Source organism: Coenobita brevimanus, chromosome 105 (assembly GCF_032717465.1).
Source record: "Coenobita brevimanus isolate Jiangsu-jjx chromosome 105, ASM3271746v2, whole genome shotgun sequence".
Lineage (NCBI taxonomy): Eukaryota > Metazoa > Arthropoda > Malacostraca > Decapoda > Coenobitidae > Coenobita > Coenobita brevimanus.
In genome coordinates this window covers 8,357,354-8,369,669 of record NC_137058.1, presented here as the reverse complement: position 1 = coordinate 8,369,669, position 12,316 = coordinate 8,357,354, and the positions used below count along the sequence as shown (strand labels likewise).

Sequence of the window (12,316 nt, the reverse complement as noted above, 5' to 3'; positions counted from 1 at the left end):
ATGATGAACGAAAATGAATGAAAAAAATAATAAAATATGTAGAGCAGTTTCCTGAAAGAACTAAACAGGCAGAGGATGACAGTCAAAAGCAAGAGTGTGACAGTGAAGAGAACTTTAGACAATAAGGTTTGTATAAAAAGGGGGAAGGAGATCGTGACAAAGACCAAGACGTCCACTCACTCCCATGACATGACACTGACTGACTAACGTAAAGCCTTGCAGGTAGTGTTGCCAACAGTCTCAAAAGTAGTAAAAATCCACCAGACTGAGGGAAATTAAGGAAAACAATGTTAGACAGGACTTTAATGGAATGCCAGACATACAGAAAATATTTAAACTTTAACCAGCTCGATTGCTCTTACAACCTTTAAAAATAGCAGGAAAATTGCTACACTGGTAGCACTGCTGGCATGAATCGTGACGAGTGGAAACATGCCAGATGTTGCTTCTTACTTAATTACTGTTATTTGCCTAAAAAGAAATAAATGCTAAATTTAACTAACAATTTTACAAGACTAGTTTTGTTACACCATAAATAATGTTTGCAAGGAAGGCAAAGATTGTTTCCATATCCTAACTCTCATTCAAATGAACGTTGCCAGACCCAAGGAGTTTGTCCAAAACTTAAAGAAAGCGAGTCATCACTTATTTAGGCGATCGTACAGTACAGTGGTACTTAACCCTCCCAGACACACTCACTCAATTCGCGTGACGTCGCCTTCTTTTAGATCTGGCACAGTCACTCGAATCGCGTGGTTTAAGCACCAAAATATTCGTCAGAAAAAAACTTATAGGCCGATTTGCGTGATTTTTGGGCGCGTCATAGGGTCGCCAAAGCTCTCTCGAAGTAAGTCATTGGCAACGCTGTGTCGCTTCATCTCCCTCACCCCGCTCCCTCCAACCTCAGTGTTTGTCGAGCAGTCAGGCGGTGGTGTTTGACAGCTCGTGGTTCCCTTTAAATCGTCCATAATTCTCCCCCTCTCGCCCGAGGCAAAGGTCCTATTGACTCAGTGAGATAATACATTGTATGTGAACATATAGTGACATGATATTGTCGATGGAACATACATATATGTATTGAAAAGCAATTCTGGCCATTAGCAATCATTGGGCCTTGGAGCCAGACGCATGGTCAGTGTAGCGGGGTTTCGCCACTCCGCCCCTCCGTAGGCCGTATGGCGTGAGTGGAAATACGTATATAAATGAAGCCAAGGCATAAATATATATTGTGTGAAACATACTGTGGATGGCTTGGTGAAATTATGGAGCCAGCAAGCGTTACATACGGCATGAAACAGTGTTGTGAAGGGGCAAACCTGAAGTCGGGATGGGAGAATTACCGGTGTTTTAGGGCTGGAATTATTGTGATTCTGATAGTGTAAATGCGTATGGAATTATATGAAATATACGTCAAACAAGCTGCGAGTTTCCGTGAACGAGTGTGGTGTGTGCTAAAAATAGCGTTGCCTCATACTCTCAGGGAGAAGCTGACTCACACACACTACATAACTCCTCATCTTCAAATCCCTGGTCTAACTGGATCAACACCCCTGGAGGAAGTGAGTTCTGCAAATTTTGTTGATATATATAATAATCTATTACCATTACCTCTCCAACTTTCAGACAAATAACCATTTTCTCCTACAGATTACACATATGAAAGAAAGTAAATCTCCACAGCAGTAACTACAGAAGAGTTATGTTTATGTGTAGTAGGTTATAACAATAGGAAAACATCCATGGAAGATGTAACAGTCTGTACAGATAGGGGGAAAAAAAGTTGGTAGCATAGTCTTCAGGCAGGTGTGCAAGGAAAAAACAGTGTGTGTAAAAGTTGGTAGCGATCGGAAGAGTAACCTCACTTTGTCAGCCAATTACTCGAAAACTATTAGACATCGATTTCCTGTTACAACCATCATCAATACCACTAAATTCTACGTAAGATCAATACCAGAACGTAAGCCTTTGGTAGCGTTTTGGGGGATAAAAGGCGAGGGAAATGTTTTTTTTCCCTCGCGTTTGTTATCAGTGACATTCGCTCGGAGTAATAACCTCACTTTGTCGGCCAATTACTCGAAAACTATTAGACATCGATTTTCTGTTACAACCATCATCAATACCACTAAATTCTACGTGTAATCAATACCAGAATGTAAGCCTTTGGTAGCGTTTTGGGGGGTAAAAGGCGAGGGAAATGTTTTTCCTCGCGTTTGTTATCAGTGATATTCGCTCCGAGTAATAACCTCACTTTGTCGGCCAATTACTCGAAAACTATTAGACATCGATTTTCTGTTACAACCATCATCAATACCACTAAATTCTACATATAATCAATACCAGAATGTAAGCCTTTGTAGCGTTTTAGGGGGTAAAAGGCGAGGGTTTTTTTTCTTTTTCCTCGCATTTGTTATCAGTGACAAGCGCTCGGAGTACTAACCTCACTTTGTCAGCCAATTACTCGAAAACTATTAGACATCGATTTTCTGTAACAACCATGATCTATACCACTAAATTCTACATATGATCAATACCAAAATGTAAGCATTATGTTACGTTTTGTGCGAGAAAAGGCGGTGGAAATGAGTGTCTCTTCGCGGCTGTTACCATTGATTAACGCTCGTAGTAATACTCTCACTTTGTCGGCCAATTACTCGAAAACTATTGGACGTATCGATTTCATGTTTGAACCATGATAAAGAGCAGTAAATTCTACGTATGTACAATACATAACTATGTAATATTTATGATAAGAATTCGTTGTTATGTAGGCGGGAACATTGCGTACGCCATGCGCGCATCACGAAAGTCAATCACGGACGGAGTGCATAGTACTTTCTTTCGATTTACTCGAGAACTATGAGGCGTATGGGGTTCATATTTGAGATGGGGAAAGCTGGTGAATTTGGGCATATTACTATGTAATAAAAACATAAGGTGTCTGGGAAAATTTAGCTATCAGAGGTCAGTGAATTTTTTCTGAAAATGGCTTTCAGTTTTTGGCCATTTTCTCGAAAAGTATACATCATATCTCAACCGGATTTGTTTCGTTAGAAAGCTGATGAAATTCTCTAAAAAACTTATTAGATCATTTTCCTGTATGATGGAAAATATTCAAACGGCGATGTTGGGAAGTGAAAACAGTTTACTCGACCATGCTTCCAGGGCTAATAACTTTTTTTGCTGGCGTTTTCCTGTGTTTTGGTCCTATTTATCAGATAGAACAAACATCGATGCCTACCTTGAGGAAGGTTTCATGGGAATACATGGATTTTTGGGTGGCGAAAATAAGGCAAGAATGTGTTTCATTCGCTCAAATTTGCCGCGCGTAAGCTCCCTGGCCGGGCGGCTTCGTAGTGAAAAATCGTGAGCCAGGAAACTTACTGAAACTTATCGTGCGAGAGAGGGTTAATGCATTACAGTGTAGTATGTAATCTTGTGTAATACTATTTACTACATTAACCATGAGTCAGAATTTAAATCAGTGGTTATGTAAGAGGGAGGAGTCAAAAGTAGTAATGTAAAAGAGTACCTAGTCACAGACCCAAAACCAGTTAATTTTTCCACACAGGTTTAGTAGTTCAAGTATAGTGGCATGATAAGTCTCACAAAGGGGGTCCAGATCCAATTTATTGCAAATAACATAACTACTCTGTATTTTGCTGTATAATGAGCATCCAGTATCAACTACTGGTCTTTAATCCCCTTCACTCCTATGATGTAATTTTTTACCACTGCGTGATTTTATTCATGGAATCCACCATGGCAAATTAAACCCACAAAAAATAAATCTGCATATAAAGAGAGCTGACTGCACTAGTTTTCTTTTCACTACTTCCAGATAATTTTATTATATTTTTTGAAGATGTCCTATGCTGAAAAGATTAATGGAGGTTAGCTACCCTGTACCTAACCTCAACAATTTGAAAAGTCTCTTGTGGTGAATAAATTCATCAGATAGTGGTAAGTATTAAATTAATATGCCAGCAACAGAGAGTACGAGTATATGAAGTAAACAGGTTAAAACTGGTGATTACTATACAGACAGTACCACTGTTATGCCAGGGATGTATTGCTTGAAATATAACAAATTCCGATGAACTGCTACTGAAGCAGAACCATACCCGCATTTGGAAAAGCTGCATCTAGCTTCTCCATATACGGGTATAATGCTCCTACATGAACCACTCGTGGCGCTGTAATATTAACACCAAAATGTATTTGGGCTCTGTCTCCCTATCTAAGCCAGATGCCTTAATCCCATATGGGGTGGCCACAAACAAATTGCCACCATGTCACCTTGTGTTTAAGTTGCACACAGTGAGAAGAATACAAAACATAACGATTGGTAAAACACATGTAGACTGGATGTCAACTAATGATATGATATAGGGTCATTCACTACTCTGATGCACAATAGTGATATTAATATTTTTGTTATCAATCAGTTAATTAAAAGTGAAATTTTGTACTCAGTTTCTTGAACTCATCACAATTTATCTAGATTTACACCAAGTATGGAAGCAGTTTTCTGGTGTTTAAACATTACTGAACCCATTGTTCCAAATTAGTGAATTTTTAGTATACCTTATTTTTTGCAATGACTTCAGTTGCTCAAATGTTTTCTTTTAGTCAATCCAATGTGCTCAAACAGCCAGAAATGTAATCTTTAGTTGAATCAGGAGAAGAAAATAACATAGTCTTTTATAAAGTATGGCATAACTGCTGGATCACTGCAACTGACCAAATGATGCCCACTTAGCACAACATTTCACTTCTGGCATATGTCTCAGAAAATTCACATTGTCGGGAAGTTTACCACATGCAGTATGCAACTAACTTTTAAACTGAAGCTGTAAGAAAGGGGTTTCATATAAACCTGTTCATTTATAAGGTGTACATTTGTGTTTTTCTAGGACCTCACAATTGTGAATTACTCTGCTGCTTATAAGATACAGCCATACCGACAGAATGGATATCTATTGATAGGGTGCTATAAAGAGGTATTTGTGCAAGTGAGTTTCAAGATGGGAGGAAGAATGCCTGGCCAAGAAGGTATATAGTTGGGTTAATTATTCCATTTGACAGTTATGGAATACTAAAAATAAACTTACTGTGTTTGGTTAATGGTCTGAGCTTCTTCACCAAATTGGGGACCTCTTTCACCCCACAAAATTCCTTGTCTTCACACTGCAGGTACAAATTCATTGCATCAATAAGGCTGGATTCTGGAACATCAGTAAATTTTCTCATAGCTTCATCAATGAGTACAATACTCCTTTTCTCGACCAGGTGTGTAATAACTTCTCTTGCTAGTCTGTAAAGGAAAACAAAACAAATTACAATAGGTTTTCAAGATGTCTTTTTTTTTTTCTCTCTCTCTCTAAAGTCTTCAATTAATCCCTGAAAGACTGCCTATTCAAGATTCACTGCAACCTACACAGTCAACCCCCACTATTTGCGGGTTCACATATTCACAGATTTTTCTGAGAAATTATTTCAAAACTTCAGAGGAAGATATTTCCTGCATTTCCCACAGCAACAGCTGTTCCTAGTGCTTCATATGTGATTTTTTGCGTGTTTTCCGTTAGAAATACTGTCCTGTACAATTAAACTGTGCAGTTACCCTGTATGGGCATGCAAAGGACATCAGCACTCAACAGCGCTATTTCAAAACACAAATCTCCTGCTCTTTTCTCGCAATGAGAGATTGCTTGTGATTGGCCCACAGGGTAGCATCCGTTATTATCTGCCTATGTGTCGTCTTTCTCTCTATTCTATTGGCCGTTCAAAGTGGAGACTCAATCTTATGCCACGCACTCATTCTCTCTCAGTTCATCTCACGGGTTGTGCATGTGTGCGTGTTCTATGTGTTATTACGGCTTAGTTAATTAATTCCATCCTTCATCCTTGTGAAAAATGGGTCCCAAGCATGTTGCTCAGGGTGCATTTGCTGCTAGAGAGCCTAAGCAGCAGAAGAAAGTAATTTCACTAGATGATAAAGTGAAACTGCTGAACATGATACGTGAGAAGCAGTCATTTGTGGCTGTCATGTAACATTTTGGTGTGAATGAGAGCATAGTTCAATACATCACCTCATGGGTGAGTACAGTACACTGTACCCATAAAGGTTTGTGTATCATCATGTACTGTCTTCTTATGAAGTTCAATAATCCCTCGATTATCTGACATAACAGCGCCATCGGTACAACCAGATATGGACAAAATCATGATACAGAGCAATACCCTATCAACCTACACCATACATATGTATACAGTACCCCTCCTTACTGTGGCAGTGTTCTTTGGTCTTTCAGTTATTTGACATTAAAACACGCATGGGAATACCCAATATACAGTCTGTTTGCCTATTTCATATATTTGTAAGACGCGGATTGTAATCTGCAGTACTTTGCTCAAACAGTCCCTATTTTTTTATTCACGGAAAAAAATCGAAAAATGCAGGTCCTAGGTCCCAAAGTGGCTCATTTCCAAGGAGATCTATGATATCTAGGCACCCATTATGTATTCCGTGGCTGCTAGCCAATCAGAGACAACCTAGATCCAGCAGCCAATCACAGCCTGGCCCTGGTGGCTAGTGTGCACACTACAGTTGCCATGTTTTGTAAACCTCCTGTCCTGCCAGCCGCCAACTACGTGTGTTCCCCCATGAGTTCTGAGCGTTACCCAACCTTTCTTTTGTTACGGTTACCTTACCTCTCCCTGGGCTCTGTTATGGTCAGCCCCAAACTCCCAAGGCGATGTTCAACCCAGCTGGGGTCCAAGAAGAAGGCTCCTTTCAGTTATCAGCGGCGTCTGGACATTATTCGTCGAAAGGAGAAAGGAGAGAAGTTTGCACACTTGGCCAGGGACTGTGGCCTGAACGAATCAACAATTTGCACCATTTACATGAACAAGGCTAACATTTTAAAGTGCATTAAGGCATAAGGGACTGGAGAAATTGACGGACAGGTTCACTGCCGAGACGAGGCATTAACATGGACTGAACGTTGCCTGGCTATGTTTGTGTGGAGGCAGACCAGGGAAAACGTTCCTGTTGTTTATTTCCATTAAATATATGGACTGAATATTTCTAAGACTGTCTGTCTGTGTTTGCTCCTGGCTAGTTAGGTGTAGGTATGGTGCTGTAGGAAGGTTCCACAAGGGACCAGACTAAATGTCCTTTTTTACCGTTGGATCTTAACTTTGTAAACCGCAGAATTCATAATCTGTGGGTAGTACCAGTCTCTAATTGCCGCGGATGAGGTGACTTGACTGTAATGCTAGACACTAAGAAAACAATGCATAAACAAAAAAATCCACAAATACCCCATCTATATATGCAGAACCCCTCCTAATTGTGGCAGTGTTCTTCTTTTCAATTATTTAAACATCAAAACCCACTTGGGAATATCCAATACATCGCTAGACACTAAGAAAACAATGCATTAACAACAAAAATCCACAAATGAATTAATAAAGGCAATGAAGGTAGCAAAATGAACTTTAATATAGTAAAGCACTTACCACTCTGTGAAAGGCGGACAGGGGCTGTAACCCGCTTATCACTTGTTGGTGTACAGTAATCCTGTGTGGTCTAGTGGCTAACATAATCACTAGTGAGGCTGTATCAATACCAAAATACAGTAATCCCTCTAATATCCGAACGCCCAATATCCGAACATCCCCATTAACCGGACATAATCCTCCTGGGATCCAATATTCCCAAAATGGGCCAAAAACTGCAAAAAAAATCGAAAAAAATCTGACTTTTTTCCCTCCCATAATTTGAAATTCCCGCCTGGCGCCAAACAGCTGTTACACCATGGTCCCTTCACCCCTTCCTTCCTCCCCCTCCCCCCTCCCCTGTCAGGTTGCCATTTGGTATTTTTCATTACCAAGTGTGAGCCAATTTGGTAATGAAAAATTCGTTTGGTAATGCATTAGAATAATGCATTACCAAATGGATTTTTCACATGTATGAGGATACACAGGATGGAGATGGTGGATTGTTTCCTCTCTCTGATTAATCTGCTACCCTACATAGTGTGAAAATAATCAACATGTTGTTAGTTATAAGGAGAGTGATTACATGTATTTCCACTTGTATATATAATTAGTGAAGAATATATGCTAGCTTTACGAATTTGGTAATGAAAAGTTATATTTGACAATGAAAGTTGAGGAGATTGGTAATGTGGCTGTTGCGATCTGGCAACTCTGTTACCCCACCAACATCAACAGTCACAGCTTAACTCCGATGGAGAGCAGATACTCATAACAGTGCAAGCCACAGGTGCTTGTTTTTTGTGAATAAACAGTGAATAAACTGCAATACCTTGCCACTAGAACACACAGGAATTTACAGTGTTGTGCAGTGTTAAGAAATTACAATTTAGAGTGCAGAGGATTAACTGTGGACTGCAAACTGGCGGTTCAAACCAGTCCAAGACCAAGGGACTTGTAAGTACCCAGAATGTTTAATATTGTATAAACTCACCTCTAAAACCTCATTTTATGGTTCTTTTGCTTTTATTTCGGTCTTTTATGTACCTTATTGGTGTGATTTGGGTCTTAAATAGGTGCTATGCATGTCCAGAGGGAGTTGTATAGGTGTTTTTCAGAGTTAGGGTCCGTAAGTACTAGTCCATAAGCTGGGGCCCAATATCCGGACAGGACCACTATCCGGACCTGCCTATGGCTCTATTGATCCGGATATTGGAGGGGTTACTGTACTGATACTTATTATACTAATTGTTTATCTGCAAGTATCAATACTGATGGCTAGGCATCAATTACTACGAATACTAAAATGGACTTTCCAATTACAGTAAAACCTCAATATAACGGACTTCAACAGACCGGAATTCGCTTTTATCGGACTCGAGGAACTACCAGACTAAATTCCTATATATCGAAAAAAGTCAGATAAAGCCAGCAGCAGTTCGGATTGCCTGACCACTTCAGCTATGTTCACCACATTAAGGTAAATAAATGACATGTTTATCAGTGTACAGTATGGTATTATTATATATATTAAACCATTTGATTAATGTAATGAAGTTATAACAGTACAGTACCGCAATGGTAGTCAAAACAGTTTAAAAACCGTTTGTGCGATCTGGACTAATGTCTGATTTATCGGAAAAAGTCCGGGTTAACAGGGGGAAGTCCGGATGTCGCATTTATGGAAATTTCGCATTTTTCGGAATGGCTTGGGCCCCAATTAGTCCATTATTATAGCGAGGTCTTACTATAACTGAAAGCGTATTTTCAAAAATACCATTTCATTGGGAAGTGATGATTTTAATATTTATTAGTGCAATGAATGGGAGTTTTGGTGTTCAAGTTCCCCTAAAATAGTGGTCATATAATTATTTTAACCCAGACTGAGCAAGCTGAGTAATTTGATTAAATTTTTAGGCAGTTCATTGGACTGAAAAGGTATTATTTATCAAACTACCTAGCTATCGGTATTGGTACAATGGAATTTCAAATTTCGACAGGCATAGGTACCTAAAAATCACCACAAAATTCAAATCATCGAAATTGAAACTGAACTTCTTATGGGAAAAATTAGTTTGGGTCTGGGGCCTCCAAACCGAACTCTGTAAAATCATGATTTTTTGCCCACATCCCCTGTAAACTTTATGAACTATAATTGTGGTTAAGTAACTGTAGTTGTGCACTGTATTGCCATACTGTCAGCAAGTGTGTATCGCCTTGTCAGCAAGTGTATACTTGGTGTATTTCTGCCCTTTCCTGTATTGCCATTTCTCCTCTGGCTGCATCCATGTTTTGACGGGGAATTATATGACGGCGAATTGACTTGAAGGTGAATTGTCTCGGAACCATATCTCTGTATGCTTCATATATGAACAAATGATGTTGCTTTTCATTCTCTTCTTGACACGTGACACATATTAGGTTAGGTTCACACTTTTTCTTATAATTTTCCTCCAATTCTAGCATTTTCATTCACATCAAAAATATTATCTTTGCTGGTTTTGGTTGAAGTCTGGCCCTGAGAGCATCGAAAAATGCGATTATGCATCGAAAAGTGAGGTAGGTGGACCACTCCAAAACGCATCAAAATTCGAAGTTTAATTCTAAACTGTCAAAATTCTAAATTCCACTGTAATTGATACCACCAATACTGGCCAACAAAGTAATTGGTATCATATTTAAATTTAATCACTGGTATCGCCCATCACTAGTAATCACTTAACAAATGTCAGAAAACTCCACCTTCTTCAACCGTTGCAGCTGGACAATGAGTGGGGACATGTGGTAACCATCAATGAACACAGCGAAGACATGTCTCTACTGGCTGGCCAGGAAACTTTGGCCATTCAGTAAGGAGGCGGACAGTCACTTCTGCACAATTGGTGAGTTATGTTCTTTTACCACTGCACGGCTCAGCCCCAGAAGGGGACCAGGCGACTTTGACCATTTCGTAGGGAAGCAGACAGCCATTTCTGCTCAGCTAGTGGGTTACATTTTTTTACCAGCACACAGCTCGGCTTGAGAGGGGTGCCAGGTTAATCAGACCATTCATCAGGGAGGAAAGCAGCCATTTCTGCCCAGCTGGTTCGTTACTTTCTTTTACCAGCGCGCAGCTCGGCTTGAGAGGGGGGGCCAGGCAACTTTGACCATTTGGTAGGAAGGCAGACAGCCATTTCTGCTCAGCTGGTGGGTTATGTTTTTTTACCAGTGCGTGGCTCGGCTCGAGAGGGGGGCCAGGTGAATTGGCTATTCGGTACAGAGGCAGACAGCCATTTCTGCTCAGCCTGATGGTTAGGGTCAGTATTACTTGTGTGCAGCCGGTAGCATCCGGGTGATCCACACTGCTGGAGGACTTTGACCAAAGGCAGAAAGACATAAAGACACTGCTATGCAAGGAGCGAGAACCAAGACAAAAGGACCAGCTGCAGCACATAACTGGACATCTAACACCAGATCAATGCAGGAGAGCTGAAACTGCACAGGAGGCTGGGGCATCGAACTGGCTGAAACCCTACCTCTCAAGGCAAAGGGCTTCCACTTCAACAAACAAAAATTTATTAATGCCATAGCCTTAAGATATGAGTGGCCAATAGAGAACCTACCTCAACACTGTCCCTGTGGCACTGCCCCTGATGCAAACCACTGTAGGAGGCTTTGTTTACATCTGACATGATGAAGTACGTGACCTCACTGCCAAAATGATGCAGGAAATATGCCATGATGTCACAACTGAGCCAGATCTGCTACCCCTATACAGTGAGCACTTCATCCACAGAACAGGAAACACATCAAATGATGCAAGAGTGGATGTCAGTGCTTGAGGTTTCTGGACACGTGGGCAGAGGGCTTTCTTTGACATTAGGATATTTGATCCTATGGCAGCATGTCGTCGTGAACTCTCTCTCAAAGCTGCACACAAAAGGAATGAACTAGAAAAAAACAGAAACTATCACAAAAGGATCCACCATGTAGATCACAGTCGAATTCACTGTTCATGTGTTAACAACATCAGGTGAGATGGGTCCAGAGACGGTGAGATTCTACTCGAGACTGGCAGAGGTTTTTTCTGAGAGGAAGCGTCAATCACGGAGTTCTGTTATGGTCTGGATGAGATGTCGACTGTCATTCTCCCTCATGAGGTCTGCACTTCTATGTCTCAGGGGCACAAGATCATCAGGCCGAAGGCCTGTCTCTGTCGGGTATGGAATACGAACCTACTATGGTCAAGAGTCGCACAGACCAGTGACTCCAATAGATTAATGACTTTATTAATAAGGTAATGTTAATGAATGTAAAATAAAGTAATAAAACTAGAAGTAGATGGTTGGTAACCACAGCCGTTGGCGTGCTTGGGGCCAACGGAATGTAATATGAGGGTTAGTGTTAACTGTCAAATTAGAACTCCAAATGGTGAAATGTATTAGGAAGGCTGGTTTTGATATTAACAATTCCCAAATGGACGGAGGTGATTATTAAAAAAAAAAAAAGAATGTAGCAGTAGCGGTAGTAGTAGCAGTAGTAGTTCCCTATGCAGTCTGGCCGAAAAGCCTCGAGTCCCTAAGGAACGCGACAGCCACAGAGCTCTCAAGAAGTGTATGTTGTGTTGTTGGCACATGCGATTGTGTGTAATGCAGTCATCCGCAATGTGCTTAATAGTATGGGGTGCTGTGTTGCACCCTGGACAGGAATGAGTGATGGAGTCATCCAGTCTTTTCTGATAACTCAAGAGGGCTGGATGATGCCCACATCTCAGCCTGGCCAGGCAAATCCTGTTCTCACAAGAGAGGTAGGATTCAGAAGGGTGGATATCGGG

At 40.6% G+C, this 12,316-nt stretch overlaps 1 protein-coding gene across 1 annotated transcript in view; it reads right to left on the bottom strand.

Annotated features, from left to right (window-relative positions):
• LOC145416348 (nucleolar protein 11) overlaps positions 1 to 12,316 on the bottom strand; it is a 395,109-nt gene that overhangs the window by 144,513 nt on the left and 238,280 nt on the right. Inside the window, exon 8 of the mRNA XM_080285346.1 lies at positions 5,112 to 5,314. Within this exon, the coding sequence (XP_080141472.1) occupies positions 5,112 to 5,314 (203 nt within the window). The remainder of the gene's footprint in view (positions 1 to 5,111; positions 5,315 to 12,316) is intronic.